We start from the raw sequence: 18,748 nt of genomic DNA on the forward strand, positions 1-18,748 counted from the left end.
TTTAAATAAGATGGCATAGTATTTTATTTTTTAAACCTACATTCCCTGAAGGCATTGGTTCATATTTATTTACATTTCTCAATAATGTCTAGTACAAAGCAAGCAATGAACAAAAATAACTGTCAACTGAGTTGACCAACTAAACATATGTTTGCTTTTATCATGTAATAAAATGTAGAATGTAAAACTTCAGTACTACATAAAGATTTCAAGTAACATTTCTTATTTTATTACATATGAAATGTTTTCAAGAAATACACTGTATATTTAGAATTCAAGTTAATTTAGTTTGAATTAAGCTATTCTACTTAAGTTATTCTATTTCATATACATGGGTGAGAAAGGTAAAACAAGGAGAAACATTGAAACAATGTTCAGTTGTAGAAAATCTCACTCATTTATTTGGGAAGCAAAGTTCTTCATATTTGTCTGATGTACTTACTTTTGCTTTAATCGGATATAGGAAGTTGATAAATTGTTCCAAGCTTCAGCATTCTGAAATGATAGAGGACTCAGTTAATTAACTATTCTCATTTAGGTAAAATTATTGCTGAAACCAAAAGTACAACACACTTTCCTAGTCCAATATATGCTCTTTAAAATCACAATTTTCAATAAGGTGTGTTTAAAGGTATACAGCAAAATTAAATCAAGCTGAACTTTTATAATTTAGAAAAAGGTTAAAACAATCAACCAAGCAATATAACTATGATTGTACCAATCAGCAATTCAGTTAAGATTTTATTTTCAAATTTAGACTTACAAAATAGCTAATTTACAACATGCTCTATATAGTACATAGATTTATCACAAAAAAGACAACGCAGTATACTGTTTTTTCCTATCTTAAAAGTTTTTGCCATTATACCATTATCCTTCTTCACCGGATAGGGGGGTTAAAAAAGAATCTGTTCTCCAGTGTTACTACTAAGTATTTCATCCATCAAACATATTTCTCTACCTATTCCTCTACCCAATAACAAAAATAAAGCAAAAATGAATTTTTTTAAATCAGCTTAATCAGGTTGAATTTATATAAATGTTGATTCAAACAAGAATGATATAAATTATATATTTCGCTTTGTTCCACTTTTCATCTAATATAGTATATATCGTTCTCAAGTCCCATACATATGATTCAAAAATTAAGTGGCAGTGGACCTCCACTTCCAGACATGGCAAAATTAGTAACTTTTTGAACTCTGGCAAAGAACAACTACCAGAAAGCTGTGAGCTGAATGGAGATTTTGGAGGTCACACTGTGCTAGAAGTTATTCAAGTTCCAAACGAGCCAAAGTGGAGAGTTCTTATTGATTGCCCATGGCATTAAATTCAATCCCAGAGAGGTTATACCTTAAGAAAAGGTTATTAGAGGGCTGGGTGCAGTGGTTCACATCTGTAATCCCAGAACTTTGGGAGGCCAAGATGGGAGGATCACTTGAGGCCAGGAGTTCGAGACTAGCCTCATCAAGAGAGCAAGGCTCCATCTCTACTTTTTTTTTTAAAGGGTTATGAGAAAATAAGGAGAACTCCAGACTCACTTTAACAAGCTTAAAAACAAGCTGATTTATGAGTAATTTAACTGAATGCCAAAATAAAACTCAATCCTCCTTAAGAGAACAGAATAAAACCAAGAAGCACAACAACATAGCATCCACAATGCATAGAATACAATTAAAAAACAATGGTGGACATGGGAAAAAGCAGGAAAATTTTCTTCATAACCAAAGGAAAAAAATCAGTTAATAGAAACAGTACCAGAAATGAAAGAGATGTTGAAATAAGCATAGGATTTGAAAGCAGTTATTATAAACATGTTCAAAGATGTAAAGGAAAACATGAACATAATCAGGGAATGTTTGGGGGAATGTTAGTAGAGACATTAAAGCTGTTAAAATATCCAAATGAAAGCAGCCTGACTGCTGGAACTGCTTGTTGTAACCTGAAACCAGTTTTATCTGCAGCTTCTGAGATAATTTGCTGAAACTCTGGGACTAATTTTGCCCTCTGCCATCCCTCATCAATGGAAGCTTGCCAGCTCCCCAAACCCTTACTGTAAGTGCCAATGAATTTCTCTAAGAGAAATATGTAACACTTCTCCTTTTTATAAAACTTCTAACCTTCTCTTTGTTCTTCAGGCATATCAAAGACTACCTGGCATGCATATATGCTCCAAATTGCAATTCTTTCTTCTCAAATAAAACATTAAATTTAGATCTTTTATATAGAAAATTTTAAGGAGTCCCCCTCCCCAGAAAAAACAACCAAAACCCTACTAGAAGTAATAAATGAGCTCAGCAAGGTTGCAGGATATAATTAATATATAAAAAGCAATTGTGTTTCTATATACATGAAGAATTTAGCAATTAACTTATTTCCAGATTTATAAATCCTATACCTCGAGGTATGACCTTCCCTCAAATGTATACTTTCCTCCAACAAAAAGGAATTGTTGTTCTGAACCATACAGTACAATTCCAATAACAGAGAGTAAAAAGCCATGTAAGGACAGAAGATCAAACAAACTTACATCGGGTTCTAGAGTCACACAGCGCTGAAATGCCTTTGCTGAACCTTGATAGTCTTCCAAGGCCAAATAAGCACAGCCGAGAGAAAACCACACCCCAAGCTGCAAAGACCAAAAAATCAAAGTCATTCAAACACACAGAAACATTTACAGAATATAATCTGAAAATTAAGATACTATCAACAAACACACTCCTAGAAAGAATGCAGAGCTATATAATAAATATTTGCCTTACATTTAAAGGTAGAATATTTAGCAATGGAGGTAAATTTTTCCGTATAATTTTCAACACTAACACTGAAAACATGCAATATTATTGCATATGTTTCGCGGAAAAAGTCCATACTTTGTGCTAACCGAACTCCTTACTGGGCGTGTTGGCTCTCTTTATCTGTGGGTTCCACAACTGTGGGTTCAATCAGTTGCAGAATGAAAATATTGGAGAAAAAAAAAAACTGGATGATTGCAACTCTACTGAATATGTACAAACATTTTTTTCTTGTAATTATTCCCTAACAATACAAATTACACAGTGTTTGCACTGTGTTAGGTACCATAAGTAATCAAGAGATGACTGAAAGTTTACAGGAGGATGTACATAAGTCACACGCAAATACTACACTATTTTATACAACGGACTTGAGCATCATGGATTTTGGTATCGGTGTTGGGGGTGGGGCCTGGAAGCAATCCCCCATGCATTCTGAGGGACCACCATACACAGCATATCAGCAGATTCACAACTGATGAATGTACTACAAACTCAAAAAAAGAAATTTCTTTTTTCATCTTCAAACTAGACCACAAGAGCTTCTGCAGCTTAACCAGGAGCCAAACTGCCCTAGCATATATCTGCTTTAGGCATGCCTGAAAATAATTTAGAAAAAGGAGATTCAGAATCTGGATTATCAAATAGTTACTCAAAATGTAAAGTATGACCTAAGCCAATTAGATTTGTAAACACTGAGATTTAGAAAACAGATAAAATAGGAGGTAGCTATACAGATTACAAAAAACAAAATCTGTACATCATAAGGTTTCCTTAAAATTTGATAGCCTTTGTCAAAAGGGAGATAAAACTAACAAAAATTTGGCTGGGTGTGGTGGCTCACGCCTGTAATCCCAGCACTTTGGGAGGCCGAAGTGGGTGGATCACTTGAAGTCAGGAGTTCAAAACCAGCCTGACCAACATGGTGAAGCCCCCGTCTCAACTAAAAATACAAAAATTAGCCGGACATGGTGGTGTGCACCTGTAATCCCAGCTACTGGGGAGGCTGAGGTAGGAGAACCACTTGAACCTAGGAGGTGGAGGCTGTAGTGAGCTGACATTGCACTACTACATGCCAGGCTGGGTGACAGAGCGAGACTCCATCTCAAACAAAACGAAACAAAACAAAACAAAACAAAACAAAACAAAAACAAACAAAAAAAAATTAACAAAAATTCAATGGAATTAGTCAGAAATGCAGCTATTATGAGTTGTTTTCCTTCCAGACAGTCAGCAAAGCCAACTTTATAAGCAGATTGAAGTCTCCTTTCTTACTGAGTTCCAGAAAGTCACTGAGCCAGCTGTCAGATTTGCCTGAACAGTTCAGGGTAGGAAAGAAAACAAGGTGCTCTGTTATCTATCCACAGCCTTCCACAGAGGCAGAGCAGGAGGCTGCCTCTACATCACTCCTCCTTCAGCCATTCCCACAAAACTTGTTCCATATGGCTAGCAGAGGCCTGAAAGTTCTTTAAGCAAATAAAGATTTTTAGCCAGTAATTAGAGATAAAGCTTAGAAAGCAAGCAGACTTGGGCCATTTAACACTTTGCCATGAATTTACAAGAGGCTATAAATAACTGTTATCAGGAGCCTTTATGGAGAACAGATTTTGTTAGAGGGACAGGGACAGGTAATCACTGAAAAGAGGATGGATATATGTCTAGTGGGAGCGGGGAGAAGCAGAGGTACTAGGTTGAACCTAAAAGTTAGAAGTTCACTTTTCTGAATCATGGGACTTTCAACAACCTAAAAATGAGCTCACCACTTTGCTTTCATCTGTGTTTTTTTTTTTTTTAATAGAATTAAATGAAAAGAGCTTCAATGCATCAAACCACACTTGCTGAACATGATACATTCTGAAAGAAACTAAAGTCTGATGCTAACATATAAAACAAGCTCTCTAAACTCCAACCAAGTAAAAAGTTTCAAAATCTGTGTACTGGCCGGGCCCAGTGGCCCACGCCTATAATCCCCAGCACTTTGGAAAGCCGAGGCACGCAGATCATGAGGTCAGGAGATCGAGACCATCCTGGCCAACATGGTGAAACCCTGTCTCTACTAAAAATATAAAAAAAATTAGCCAGGCATGGTAGCACACGCCTGTAGTCCCAGCTACTCAGGAGGCTGAGGCAGGAGAATTTCTTGAACCCAGGAGGCGGAAGTTGCAGTGAGCCGAGATCGTGCCACTGCACTCCAGTCTGGGCAACAAAGCAAGATTCCATCTCAAAAAAAAAAAAAAAAAAAAAAAAAAGTCTGTGTATTATATTTCATCAATGTTAAAGTACACTCTTCCCCCCATCATTTAACATTTCTGAAATAGAGATGCATCTGAAAAACCAATAGCTTGTCAGTTTTTTGGCAACATTTTTTTTTTCTATATAAAGTGGTACTTAAAGGTACTTCTTACAACTGATGGCATCTTAGATACAAAGAATTATGGTACCAAGTATACTTGGAATAAGGGATTCTTATTTTGCGACGAAATCAAGAACAATGAGAACTGACTTCAAGGTCCTCAAAATGCATGTGCTCTGCTTGTTTTCTGCACCAGCAAAGAACAAACACTATTTCTCATGTGTTGTTATAAAAACCACACATGTGGCCAGGCGCAGTGGCTCACACCTGTAATCCCAGCACTTTGGGAGGCCGAGGCGGGCGGACCACGAGGTCAGGAGATCAAGACTATCACGGCTAACACAGTGAAACCCCATCTCTACTAAAAATACAAAAAAATTAGCCAGGCGTGGTGGCAGGAGCCTGTAGTCCCAGCATATCGGGAGGATGAGGCAGGAGAATGGCGTGAACCTGGGAGGCGGAGCTTGCAATGAGCTGAGATGGCGCCACTGCACTCCAGCCTGGGCTACAGAGTGAGACTCCATCTCAAAAACAAACAAACAAAAACACATGTAAATTCAAAATCTAAATAAAAACTTCATTTCTCAATCCATCTAAGAAGATTTACAAAGGTTGCAAATGTCCAAAATTAGCAATTATTCTTCTAGCTCTAAAACAGATTGGTGATGAGGTTATCTTTTATTTTTAATTTTTAAAACTACTGAATGTTTTATAACCAGTGTCTTTAAAACCAAAACAAATTTAATGAAAATCAGACAGATGACTTAATTTAACATAAAGTATTATGGTTCTCTTTTCGTTTTACTTTTGGTTATTTTTGCAGTGTTTTAATACTCTGCATTTGAAGGAAAAATCCTAGGATCATTAACTGCTAGGTTTTATCTACTGATAACATGAAGGGAGACGAGTTTTGCACATGGTGGTGTTCTTTGAAATCATCCAATGGCTTTCTTTTTTGAGGTCTTCAGAATGTGGGAGACTACAGATAATATTTGGTGCCTCTTTTACTTTTTTCTTTTTAAACTATCACTTAAACTGCTATTACCAATAGTGACAGGCATCTCAGTTCAGAATAGTCATACTCTTAAGAACATAAAAGAAAAACAAAATCAAAAGAAGCTTCAAAAAAAAGCTTTTTTTTTTTTTGCTTTTCAAAAAAAGAAAAACAAAATCAAAAGAAGCTTCAAAAAAATCTCTCGCGATTCCTTAGAACAGAGTTGTATATGTTTGGGTACAAAAATACCTACCTTCCAGTCCAGTGCTATCAGATAAAAATATCATGCTAGTAGCCTCATTATATTTTCTACATTTCAAAAAGTCAAAAGAAGGTGGTCCACGCCTATAATCCCTGCACTTTGGGAGGCTGAGGTAGGCAGACCACTCAAGTGAGGTCAGGAGTTCAAGACCAGCCTGGCCAACATGGTAAAACTCTGTCTCTACTAAAGATACAGAAAAATTAGCAGGCATGCGTCTGTAATCCCAGCTACTCAGGAGACTGAGGCGGGAGAATCACTTGAACCGGGAGGCGGAGGTTGCAGTGAGCCACAATCACGCCACTGCACTCTGGCCTGGGCCACAAAGTGATACTCCGTCTCAAAAAAAGAAAAAAAAAGGGTAAAAGAAAGGGTGAAGTTTATTTTCATAACATTTTATTTAACTCTACATATCCAGTATGCGATTACTTCAATATATTATTACTATACAAAGTTATTGAGATATTTTATAACCACTTTTTCACACCAAGTCTTTGAAATCTGATGTGAATTCAACACAGCATGGATCAATTTCAACTAGTCACATTTCGAGTGTCCATTGTCACACATGACTAGTGGCTACCATATTAACACAGTTATACTATTTCTCTAAAACACTGACATAGGCCCTGGAATACCTTGCATCCTTCCCTTCTTTCTCCAATAAAAAACTAGCTCCTTTGGCTGAGACCCTCCCTTGAGCTTCTTTCATATACTATAGTTACTCCTGTTCCTCTCTTTACAATAACGACCAAAATAATTAGCTCTTAATGAGCATCTGCTATGTGTGCCAAGCACTGACACCATGAGCTTTCCACACATTACTCATGCGTTCCTCACACCCACCCTGCAAGGTGGTCAATCTTACTCTCCTAAGAGAGGCGACAAAGAGTCAGAGTCAGTCATGGACAGAGGAGAGGTTCGACACAGTCAGTGTGACTCCAAAGACCACATCCTGTCTGTCTCTGACAACACCATTCTGCCCATACACAAGCCATGATTTAAGGCAATACCATTCTTGTCACCAATAAAGAGAGAGGGGGGGAAATATGGCAGTTAACATGTGCTGGAGAAACCCAGAAGATAATTCTTTAAGAACCAGGAGCATATATCTTCCCCCACAAAGGCTCTCTTGATTGGGCTAGTCAGGTGGACAAAAGAAGACCTAGAAAAATGGGTGGCCACAGGACGGGGCAAGAATGGAGGGAGATAATCACCTGACAGAGAGGCCCTGGTTGAGCTTTCTGCAGACCTTATTTCCAGGGCAAATAGTGAAGGCAAGTTGGCCGTAGGCAGGCAATAACCTTTAAAAGCTGACTGTCTAGCGTTTATCTCTCAGGGAACCAATATAGAAACACAAAAGCAGGCCAACTTTTTATTTTGAATGTGATAATACTTGTACTTAACCAACGGCTTTAAATTATTTTAAAAATAATTCACAAAGAATTCAAAAGCTTGAGAGCATGGTTTCTCTGAATTTCCCTCACAAAGCCCCCTAGAGTGTGACAGAGGAGAAAGATGACTGGGATTCAAGCGGCTCTGGGTAACTGTTAAACGACCCTGGCTATGTCACTTAACCTGCGTGTCTCAGTTCCCCGAGTGTGAAATAAGCAGGGGTGGACTAGACTAAAATTCCTGAGTTCTTCAGATGCCCCAGATTCTGAAAACCCAGAGGGGACTGGGTTTGAAGGTACACTGTTGCCATCTAGTGGCACAATAAGGACACTGACAATAGAATGGGATACAGAAGCACTTCAACTTATGAGAGGGTTATGTCCCGACAAATCCATCGTAAAATGAAAATATTGTTAAGTCAAAAATGCATTAAATTCACTTGATTTGCTGAACCTAATAGCTTCACCTAGCATACCCTAAACATGCTCAGAACACTTACATTAGACTACAGATGGAGAAAACCGTCTAGCACAAAGCCTATTTTATTTTTTAAAAAGTGTAGAATATCTCATGGAATTTATTGACTACTATACTGAAAGTTGTCAACAGAATAGGAACTCTAAGCATAGTTTCCACTGAAAGTGTATCATTTTTATACCATCATAAAGTAAAAAAGTTACTAAGTGGAACTATCATAAGTCAGGGATCGTCTGGTATTTAGAATCAGCAGGTTTGAAGAACTAGAAGGGAATCAGTTCAATTAGAGACCTTAGAAATCAATTCAAAAGAGATCTAGAGGAAAACGATGCTTACAAAGGAAATAACTGGCTTAAAGCCACACAATAGTTCCTTAATCCAAGTGTGAAATATGTGTGCTGAAGACAGTGACTGTAATACTTATTAAACCTTAATAATTAAAATAAAAATTAAAGTTTGCTACCCTGAGGGTTAGGAAAGACTAAGCACCACTAGATAATTGGCACAGATAACTTTTATAATTAAAAAGTTAATTTTTGCAAAGGTTATTTAAGGCATCTTAAATAGGTACTACTTATGAGCCTGCTACTGAAGCTCCCTTACTCCTGAAAGTTTCTACATAATCAATAATCAGTATTCACACTTTCGGCTGATTTCCCTCAAAGGATCAACTGCTTTGAATTGTTCTGTCACATATAATAAAGGTTAATGTAGAATAATCTAATCCTAAAGCCACACCACACTCTCCACTCTTTCTGTACCCCTGCCTCATTTCTATGACCCCAAACGCAGATGAGTTGTTGCATGTAGAATCATTAAACAGGAAATGACCACAGTCAAATCCAAGAGTGACATCAACGGTGTCTGGTAGTAGCTTTTCCTAAAATGATGCTTAATGCTCATTTTTTTCCTAATGTGCACCGCCAACTCTTTCATAACCAAGTTTCTCATTTACTAAATTCTAAGTTCTCCTTCCACGAGGAAATACAAACCTTAACCTGCCAGCTTCCTGGTCTCTCCAAAGGAATAATTTCTTCTATTTTATTGTCTTCCCTTAAACTAAAGGATCAACTAAATTTTATACATAATTTTTCTTTTACTATAGGCTATTAATTATTGAATGCCCTTCTCTTAATTCTTGACCTAGATTTGGTTACCACTGGCCTTTATATTTGCCCAGTCTTTTCAAATAATTCACAATGCAAGGTAACATAGGTGTTTATATGTCATCTGCATGTGAGAGTCTCCTGTTAGATATATCTCCCTAATTTTAGCCTACAGATAATGGGGCAGCAATGGTTTTTCTACAGGGCAACAGGCAGAAAAGTAAAGAACCACTACGTAACATATATTATTGTGAACTTACTATGGGCCAGGAAATATGTTAGACACCTAACAAATATTGGCTCTAATTTTCTCAGCAGCAAATCCAGGTAGAGATTGTAAACTCCATTATTTAAAAGCTCAGAAAGACGAAGAGATTTGCCTTTGTTATCTTCCTCGAGATTGCCAGAATTCAGAATCAGGTCTATGGTAGCAAAGCTTTCGGCTTCCCTACTATGCATCAGTCACAGCTACAGCCCAGATGTTATCACAGCACTCACATTTCTTGGCAGTTATGCAAGTTACACCTTAAGACTTTCATTCTGTACTGCTTACCAATACGAGAAGGGAGGAATAAAAAGGAAAGAATGTCTGTTTTCTGTACATATTATTCACACATGTTCATCCTGTCCTCTCTCTTGGAATGTGAGTTCCAACCTCCTTGAGTCTTCCCACCACAAATAACATAAGTCCAAAACAAAAACTATATAAATCCATTTCAAATAAAAATATTTTATCCTTTCCAAAGCTAAAATGAAAGAAAAAGTGAAATCAAGGAAGAGCAGCATGTACAAACCACCAAGATGATTAAAATGCCAGAGTACTGTATCGTAGAAGTCTGGTCTTATTAAGTAAAACAATAGCACTTGGAAAGGTCAGCTCTGTTAAATCCATGGTCTCAAAGAGAGTCACTCACTAACACGTGCTGGATGGTTCCAAAATATCAATCTTATAACCTCACTTTGCTTCTGATGAAAGCCCCGATGGTTCTTCATTAAAGGATGAAAAAAGTTCAAACCTGACAGCCTGGTATTCAGGGCTTTTTATAACTTGACCTCGACCAAATATGCCATTACTTCCTAGCATGCTATGATATCCTCCAGGGCAAAATTGTGAAGAGGTTAAGAGCAAGAGCTCTGGAATCAGAAAGCTCAGGTTGAAATCCCAGCCCCACCCCTCATAAATTGTAAAATCTAGTACAAATTACTTAACCCTCTATTTCTTCTTTTATGAAAGTAGGGTAAAAACAGTAAGTACCTCAGTGACTGCAGAGAATTAAAAATAAATGGAAAATGCTTCTAGAACAGTATCTGGCACTGAGTAAATACTCAGCATTAGTTGCTATTTTCACTATTATAACTGAATAAAATATAAACCGTCAAAACTAATAGTTACCAAGAAACTGCTCTCTGCAGCGTTGGTTTTTACATCTGCTAGTTTCCTTCCTTGAAACACATTTTCTCAATTTTTTCCACCTATCCAAATCCCAACCATTCCTGGTAGTTCATACCAACATTCACTTCCATTAGGCTTTTTCTGACCATTCACATCCTTATTTACAAGGCCACCCAAAAGCATCGCCAGGCACCCAAAGCATGTTGCCTATTCATTCAACTCCTTAGTTACACACAATGCTATTTATGTCTCCTCTCTCCATTTAACCTATATAAACCCCTGGAGGGCAGGAGTCTGTGTCTTAACACAACTCTCCTGTATCCCCCTCAATACCTCAATGGTTTACAAAGAGTTCATACTTACCTAAGAGCTTAGAATATAGATGCTTAATGAATAGAAATAGCTATTATGTTAATGTTCTCATTTTCCAGTCTTATTTTTATTTTTATTTATTTTTTTTTTGAGACGGAGTCTCCCTCTGTCGCCCAGGCTGGAGTGCAGTGGCCGGATCTCAGCTCACTGCAAGCTCCGCCTCCCGGGTTCACGCCATTCTCCGGCCTCAGCCTCCAGAGTAGCTGGGACTACAGACGCCCGCCACCTCGCCCGGCTAGTTTTTTGTATTTCTTAATAGAGACGGGGTTTCACCGTGTTAGCCAGGATGGTCTCGATCTCCCGACCTCGTGATCCGCCCGTCTCGGCCTCCCAAAGTGCTGGGATTATAGGCTTGAGCCACCGCGCCCAGCCCAGTCTTATTTTTAATACTATTCCTTATTTCCAAAGCTAATACCTTCATGTCTTCTCCTCATTCCACTCTCCCCTAGAATGATATTCCCTATTTATCTCCCCTCTCTCCTTACAACATTCCATTTCTCCTTTATCCACTGGAATCTTTCATTTCTGCCTTCCTCCATGTAAAGGACTCCAGTATCTTGAAATGTTTTACCTGACTTTTCTGTCTCTTTGAGTACAAAACTCTACATTTGTCTCTCATCTCTCTGATGTGCTCCTAAAATGAACAGTCTACAGATTATATCTCCATTTCTTCATCTATCACTCACCCTTTAATCTCCTGAATCTGTTTTTGAACATCATTAGTGGGCTCCAAATCCAATGACCTCTTCGTAGCCCTCTGGACTTCATCATTACATGTGACATAACTCACTGACATTTGCTCTTGTTTTAGGTGCCATGAACCCCTTGCTGGGGTTTCCTTCTATCCCTCTGACCAAGACTCTGATGTACTCTGAGACCTATTTTACCGGTGCCATTTCTCCTATCTTCTTCCAACTGCAGGAGATGCCCAAAGCTCAGGACATTGCCTGTTATTCTCTTCCACCACAGTTTTCTGTGAAGAACTCACTTTCATGGCTTCAACTAACTTCCACAGAAAAGCCCCATCTGCACGGTCAGGCCTCACTGTTGGGCTTCACTAGGGCTTCTATCTCCAACAGACTAGCAACCATTTCTGCTACAACACAGCACCATCTCCTCATATTCAACATCCAAAACCACATCACCTTGCTGGCAAAAGATACTTTCCCTTCCTCCTAAATTCCCTATAACTATCAATAGAGATATTTTTCCTTTTTAATCAGACAATTGAGAAAACTGGCCTCCTCTCTGATTCCAACATCTCCCTCAATACTGCCAGCCCAATGTGCAAGTCCCAGAAAATTTCCTCTGTAATGAGGCTTCAGTCGTTCCATCTTTTCCATGCTCACCACTCAAGCCACTGATAACACACCCATGATATTCATTCCTTATTTAAACTTCCCATAATACCACTTTTGTCATATCACTTTTTAATTCAAAACCACAAAGGCTCCCACATCCACAGGGTTAGATAATCCTGATACAGGGCATTTAAGGCCCTTTGGAAACTACTTCTGTCCATTATCATTTCCTGACAGAAACTCTCTGTTCTCTGTTGATAGGTTGACATAGCACAATTCATGACCACATCCATATCTGATATACAAGTACTTGATAATGCTTAGTTAGGCAACCACATAATATAACATCCAAACTGCATCACTTCTGAAAGTGAACCAGAGAACTAAAGAAAATAATTTAAATTATATGGTTTTAAAAAATATTTATCAACCAACAAACTGTTGATCAATAAATTGGTTTTACTCCATCAGGACACTTATAAAATGATTCTATTCAAAAATTATTTTCAAAAATAAAATTTATTGAAAAATAAAACTATATTAAAGTAAAAAACTTTAATCCTGATTATGTGAACATTAAAAAATAATAAAGGAGCATTAATCAAGCTGTACAATTATAATTTTGTATATTTCCATAATCTATTACAGAATTAAAATTAATTATTCTGAGTAGACATTCATGTGTTTTAATCAGTATTTTAGTCATATTTGATGCTAATACCATGTCACTGAAATTTTACTAATGAATATATTTTTTTCAATCTGATCTTAGTGTTTTTTATTTTTTCCTAAGATTACCTGCTACTTCAAAGTTGTTCTTTATTGTTAATTGTCAGATTCATTGTTTATACATTTTAAATTGTTGAAAGTTTTATTGACTCTTTTCTAGGGGACATAATCATTTTAATTGAAAATATTATTTCTAAGTATACTGATGTAGCTGGTAAGCTCAGGGCAACTTCTGCTAAATAGAACATATTCTTAATTCTAGCCTTGTTAATATTAAAACTTAAAAATATTTACTTAGTATCTTTTGGCTTCCATTTAGGGTACTTTTCTTCAACAAATATTTTTAACAAGACAAAATCTATCAAATATGTTGTCTCTATTTACGACTCTTTGTAATGTTTCACTAGATTTAGATGCTGCTAAATTTTGGGCCTCTATTACATTCTGTTCTAGTAAAGGATATAAATTTATTTAATTAAAATCAGAAACTCAATTAAAAGTTTCTTACAAATTATTACTGATGTTTTAAGTGCAATGGTATTACAGTTTTTAAGAATTGCCTATTTCTTAGAAAAATATACTCAAAATTTTTTAAATGAAATTATTTGATGTATGGGATTTTCTTTAAAATGATATGAAGCCAGGCATGGTGGCTCATGCCTATAATCCCAACACTTCGTAAGTTCAAGGGGGGCAGATCGTTTGAGCCCAGGAGTTAGAGACCAGCCTCAGTAACATAATGAAACTTTGTCTCTGCAAAAAATACAAAAATTAGCTGGGCGTGGTGGTGCATGCCTATAGTCCCAGCTTCTCAGGTGGCTGAGGCAGCAGGATTACTTGAACCCGGGAGATGAAGGCTGTAGTGAGCAGAAAGCGCACCACTGCACTCCAGCCTGAATGACAGAGTGAGACCCTGTTGCAAAAATAAATATACAAATAAATAAATAAATAATAAAGCAATATGAGGTGGCGTAGGGAAATACAAGTAAAACAAGATCAGCCATTTCCCCAACACTGTATGTTTACTTCACGTCTCTGTCACATTTTGGTAACTCTCACAATATTTCAAACTTTTTCATTATTATTACGTTTGTTATGGTGATCTGCAAGCAGTGATCTTTGATGCTACTATTGCAATTGTTTGGGGGCACCACAAACTGCACACATACAGGACAGTGAACTCAATTGATAAATGCTGTGTGTGTTCTGACTGCTCCACTGACCAGCTGCTCTCCTATCTTCTCCCTCATCTCAGGCCTCCTGCTTCCCTGAGACAGAATAATATTGAAATTAGACAATTAATAACCCTACAGTGCCTCTCAGTGTTCAAGTAAAAGAAGAGTCACACATCCCTCACTTTAAATCAAAAGCTAGAAAGGATTAGGGACTGCGGATCACAAAAGAACTAGAAGACAGGCTTTTGAATGTCCTCACCAAAAGAAATGATAAATGTACAAGGTGATCTCATGCTAAATACCCTGATTTGATCATAATACAACATATACCTGTCCTGTAACAGAAAATTGTACTCCATAAATATGTATAACTACAGTATCAATTAAAATGAAAAGAAAGCTAGAAATTATTAAGTTTAGTGAGAAAGGCATGTCGAAAGCTGAGATAGGCCGAAAGCTAGGCCTCCTGCACCAAACTGTTAACCAAGTTATGAATGCAAAGAAAAAGTTCTTGAAGGAAATTAAAAGTGCTACTCCAGGGAATACACAAGTGATAAGAAAGTGAAATGGCCTTATTGTTGATATGGAGAAAGTCTGAGTGGTCTAGATAGTTCAAACCAGTCATAACATTCTCTTCAGTCAAAACCTAATTCAGAACTAGGCCCTAATTCTCTTCAATTCTATGAAGGCTGAGAAAGGTGGAGAAGCTGCAGAAGAAAGTTTGAATCTAGTAGGGATGGTTCATGAGGTTTAAGGAAAGAAGCCATCCCCATAACATAAAAGCACACAATGAAACAGCAAGTACTGATGGAGAAACTGCAGCAAGTTATCCAGGAGATCTGGCTAAGACCACTGATGAAGGTGTCTACACTAAACAGATTTTCTAGGAAGACAAAACAACCTTCTTTTGGAAGAAGATGTCATCCAGAACTTTCATAGCTAGAGAGAAGTCAATTCTTTACTTCAAAGGACAGGCTGACTCTCCTATTAGGGGCTAATACACCTGGCGACTTTAGGCTGAAGCCAATGCTCACTCATCTGAAAATCCCACAGCCCTAAAGAATTAGGCTAAACCTACTTGGCCTGAGGACTATAAGCGGAACAATGAAGCCCAGATGACAATACTTCTGTTTACAGCATGGTTTACTGAATATTTTAAGCCCATTGTGTAGACTTACTGCTAAAAAAAAAAAAAAAAAAAAAGATTCCTTTCAAAATATTACTGATCACTGATCATTGACATAGCACCTGGTCACACAAGAGCTCTGATGAAGATGTACAAGGAGACTAATGTTTTCATGCTTGCTAACACAACAACCACTCTGCAGCCCATGGAACAAGGAGTACTTTAGACTTTCAAGTTTTATTATTTGAGAAATACATTTCATAAGGGTATATAGCTGCCATACACAGTGATTCCTCTGATGGTTCTGGGCAAAGCAAATTGAAAATCTTCTGGAACGGATTCACCATTCTAATGTTCACCATTGAGAACATTCCTGATTCATGGGAGGAGGTCAGAACATCAACATTAATAGGAGTTTGGAAGAAGCTGATTCCAACTTTCATGGATGACTTTAAGGGGTTTGAGATTTCAGTGGAGACAGTCACTGCACATGTGGCAGAAATAGAAAGAGAACTATAATTAGAAGGGAGCCTGAAGATGTGGCTGAATTGCCACAATCTCATGATAAAACTTGAAGATATGAGAAGTTGCCTCTTATGCGTGAATAAAGAAAGTGGTTCCTTGAGATGGACTTTGTTCCTTGTGAAGATGTTGTAAACATTGTTGAAATGACAAAGATTTAGAACATTACATAAACTTGACTGATAAAGTAGCAGCAGGGTTGGAGAAGACTGACTCCAATTTTGAAAGGAGTTCTACTGTGGCTAAAGAGCTATCAAACACCATTGCATGCTACAGAGAAATCTGGCATGAAAGGAGGAGTCAATCTATGCGGTAAACTTCACTGTTCTTATTTTAAGGAATTGCCACAGCTACTCCAGCCTTTAGTAACCACCACACTGATCAGTCAGCAGCCATCAACACCGAGACGAGACGTTCTACCAGCAAAAGGATGATAACTCACTGAAGGCTCAGATGGTCATTAACTTTTTTTTTTTTTTTTTTTTGGCAATAAAGCAGTTTTAAATTAAGGTATGTAGGGTTTTTTTTTTTTTTTTCAGACATAATGGTATTGCACACTTAACAGACTACAGCATAAACTCAACTTTTATGTGCACTGGGAAACCAAAAACTTCGCATGACTTGCTTTATTACAATATTCGCTTTACTGCAGTGGCCTGGAACTGAATCTACAGTATCTCTGTGGTATGCTTGTACATATACTGTCCACAATATCATATAATCTCACAAAGGCGAATGACTGGTTGATTGAGGAGGAGGTTAAGGAAAATAAATTTTTAAAGAGGTAGAAGAGACTGACAAAAGTAAAGGAAAAATGTATGTGTGTTAAGTGGGAGATGGAAAAATTGATAGGACATAATATTTCTCTTTTTCAGTGCTACACGCACTGGTTTGATAGCTGAGCAATTTCTTTTGCTTTTTTACTTTTCTGCATAAAAGTAGAGTATAACAGGAAGAATAACTACCTAAGAACAGGAATAAGAACGTATATTTTAATTCTAGCTTCTGCCTGGGAAATTGTGCCTGGGAGATTTGGTCAGATTTCCCTCTCACTTTCTTCAGCTTTCACTATCCCACAAACCTCAGAAGCCTAAGGCTGAATTTAAGTAGTTTCAGAAGTCACTAGCAAAAATGAAACAAGTGGGTATAAGTGAACAACAGCTAGCAATCTCCAAAGCATAAATATAAGTGGTACATGTCTTTTGGTTCTCTAATGAATGCACCATAGACAGTGTATTTAGTTTTGCATCCCATCCCTGATATAAGACCAAACCCCTCTATTTTGTATAGGAGCTCTCATTTTTTAAACTTGAGCTCTCACTCACTTTATAGTTCTTTGTTTTTATTTAAGCTCTCACTTTAAAATGTGCTTAAATCTAAAAGATGAACAATAGCCTTTTTTCCTCCTAACCCTTTCCAGATACAACTATTCTTATACCAATTTGATTTCAGAAAGTTATTAAGATGTGCAAAAGCCATTCAAATACCACTTTTGGTTTTTCTAAATTTTGTTATTTAACCTAAATCTTTGGATATGTCTAAAAAAGAGGATAGAATTTTTTTAATTCCATTTTTCTATTTTCCCTTTATTACCAGTCTTAAAGGAGACAACATAGCATATATGCTTTCTCCCTCCAGACAGTTCAAACTTGGTTCACAAGTTAAAATGAGTCTATAGTGTTCAAGTTTGCATCTTGTAGTAGTTCTATACAATTACAGCATCCAATGCCTGCATATTTTGGCATGGTTTACTGCCTGCCTGAATTGGATCCATATGAGAAGCTCTAAAATATTCTCACATAACATCTGTTTATACTGTGACTCTGCTTTGAGCAATTGTCATTTCTTTGTCTATGTAAATAATTAATTCTAAATTATATAATAAGACCAGCAAGCCCTGTCAAGTTCTCCCGTGTGACTTCCCTCTCTTCATCCCTTCCTTCCTATTGCCCCTCCCACACTGAGAATTGCCATGGCTAAAAACTAGGCTATTGGGCTGGGGGAAGTGGCTCACACCTGTAATCCCAGCACTTAGTAAGGCCGAGGCGAGCAGATCACAAGGTCAGGAGTTCAAGACCATCCTGACCAATCTGGTGAAACCCCGTCTCTAGTAAAATACAAAAATTAGCTGGGCATGGTGGCACATGCCTGTATTCCCAGCTACTTGGGAGGCTGAGGCAGGAGAATCGCTTGAACCTGGGAGGCGGAGGTTGCAGTGAGCTGAGATTGCACCACTGCACTCCAGCCTGGGTGACAGAGCGAGACTCTGTCTCAAAAAACAAACAAACAAACAAACAAAAAACCAAAAAACTAAACTATTGCTACAGTCTCTTAACTCAGCCTCCATCTAGAATCTCCCACAGCCAGTGTTGCCAAAACAATATTCCTGAATTACCTCTTTACACACCACATTCCTTCATTTAAAACAAATCTCCAAAGAAATCAACCCTTTAATGGCTCTCTATCTGTCAAATAAAAAACCCAATGGTTTAGACTCACATTGAAGATGTTTCACAACCTGGCTCCAGTCTAGGGTTCCCACTATAACTGCCCTACTTCCTTCCACCCTAAAAAACTAACCTCTTCACCAAACCTCTGTTCCCCCTGCAAACACACACACACACACACACTTCTCTCTGTGTTTCTAGAGCTTTGCTCATACTCTTCACCTGCCTAGAATGCCCCAACCTCTGCCCTTCTTTGCCTATTCAAGTCCTACCTGTCTTTCTTTCTTTCTTTTTTTTTTTTTTT

At 37.5% G+C, this 18,748-nt stretch overlaps 1 protein-coding gene and 1 long non-coding RNA gene across 3 annotated transcripts in view; both read right to left on the reverse strand.

Moving 5' to 3' along the window:
• Positions 1–18,748, reverse strand: part of TTC27 (tetratricopeptide repeat domain 27) — a 230,546-nt gene that overhangs the window by 37,006 nt on the left and 174,792 nt on the right. For both annotated transcript variants that reach the window (XM_011984236.1, XM_011984237.1), the window contains exons 14-15: positions 2,531–2,629; positions 443–495 (exon numbers count right to left, since the gene is read on the reverse strand). In XM_011984236.1, the coding sequence (XP_011839626.1) occupies positions 443–495; positions 2,531–2,629 (152 nt within the window). The remainder of the gene's footprint in view (positions 1–442; positions 496–2,530; positions 2,630–18,748) is intronic.
• Positions 16,535–18,748, reverse strand: part of LOC105542617 — an 11,075-nt gene continuing 8,861 nt past the window's right edge. The window contains exon 3 of the long non-coding RNA XR_001006504.1: positions 16,535–18,720. This is a non-coding gene — a long non-coding RNA (uncharacterized LOC105542617). The remainder of the gene's footprint in view (positions 18,721–18,748) is intronic.

The sequence above is a fragment of the Mandrillus leucophaeus genome, unplaced genomic scaffold (genome assembly GCF_000951045.1).
Source record: "Mandrillus leucophaeus isolate KB7577 unplaced genomic scaffold, Mleu.le_1.0 Scaffold264, whole genome shotgun sequence".
Lineage (NCBI taxonomy): Eukaryota > Metazoa > Chordata > Mammalia > Primates > Cercopithecidae > Mandrillus > Mandrillus leucophaeus.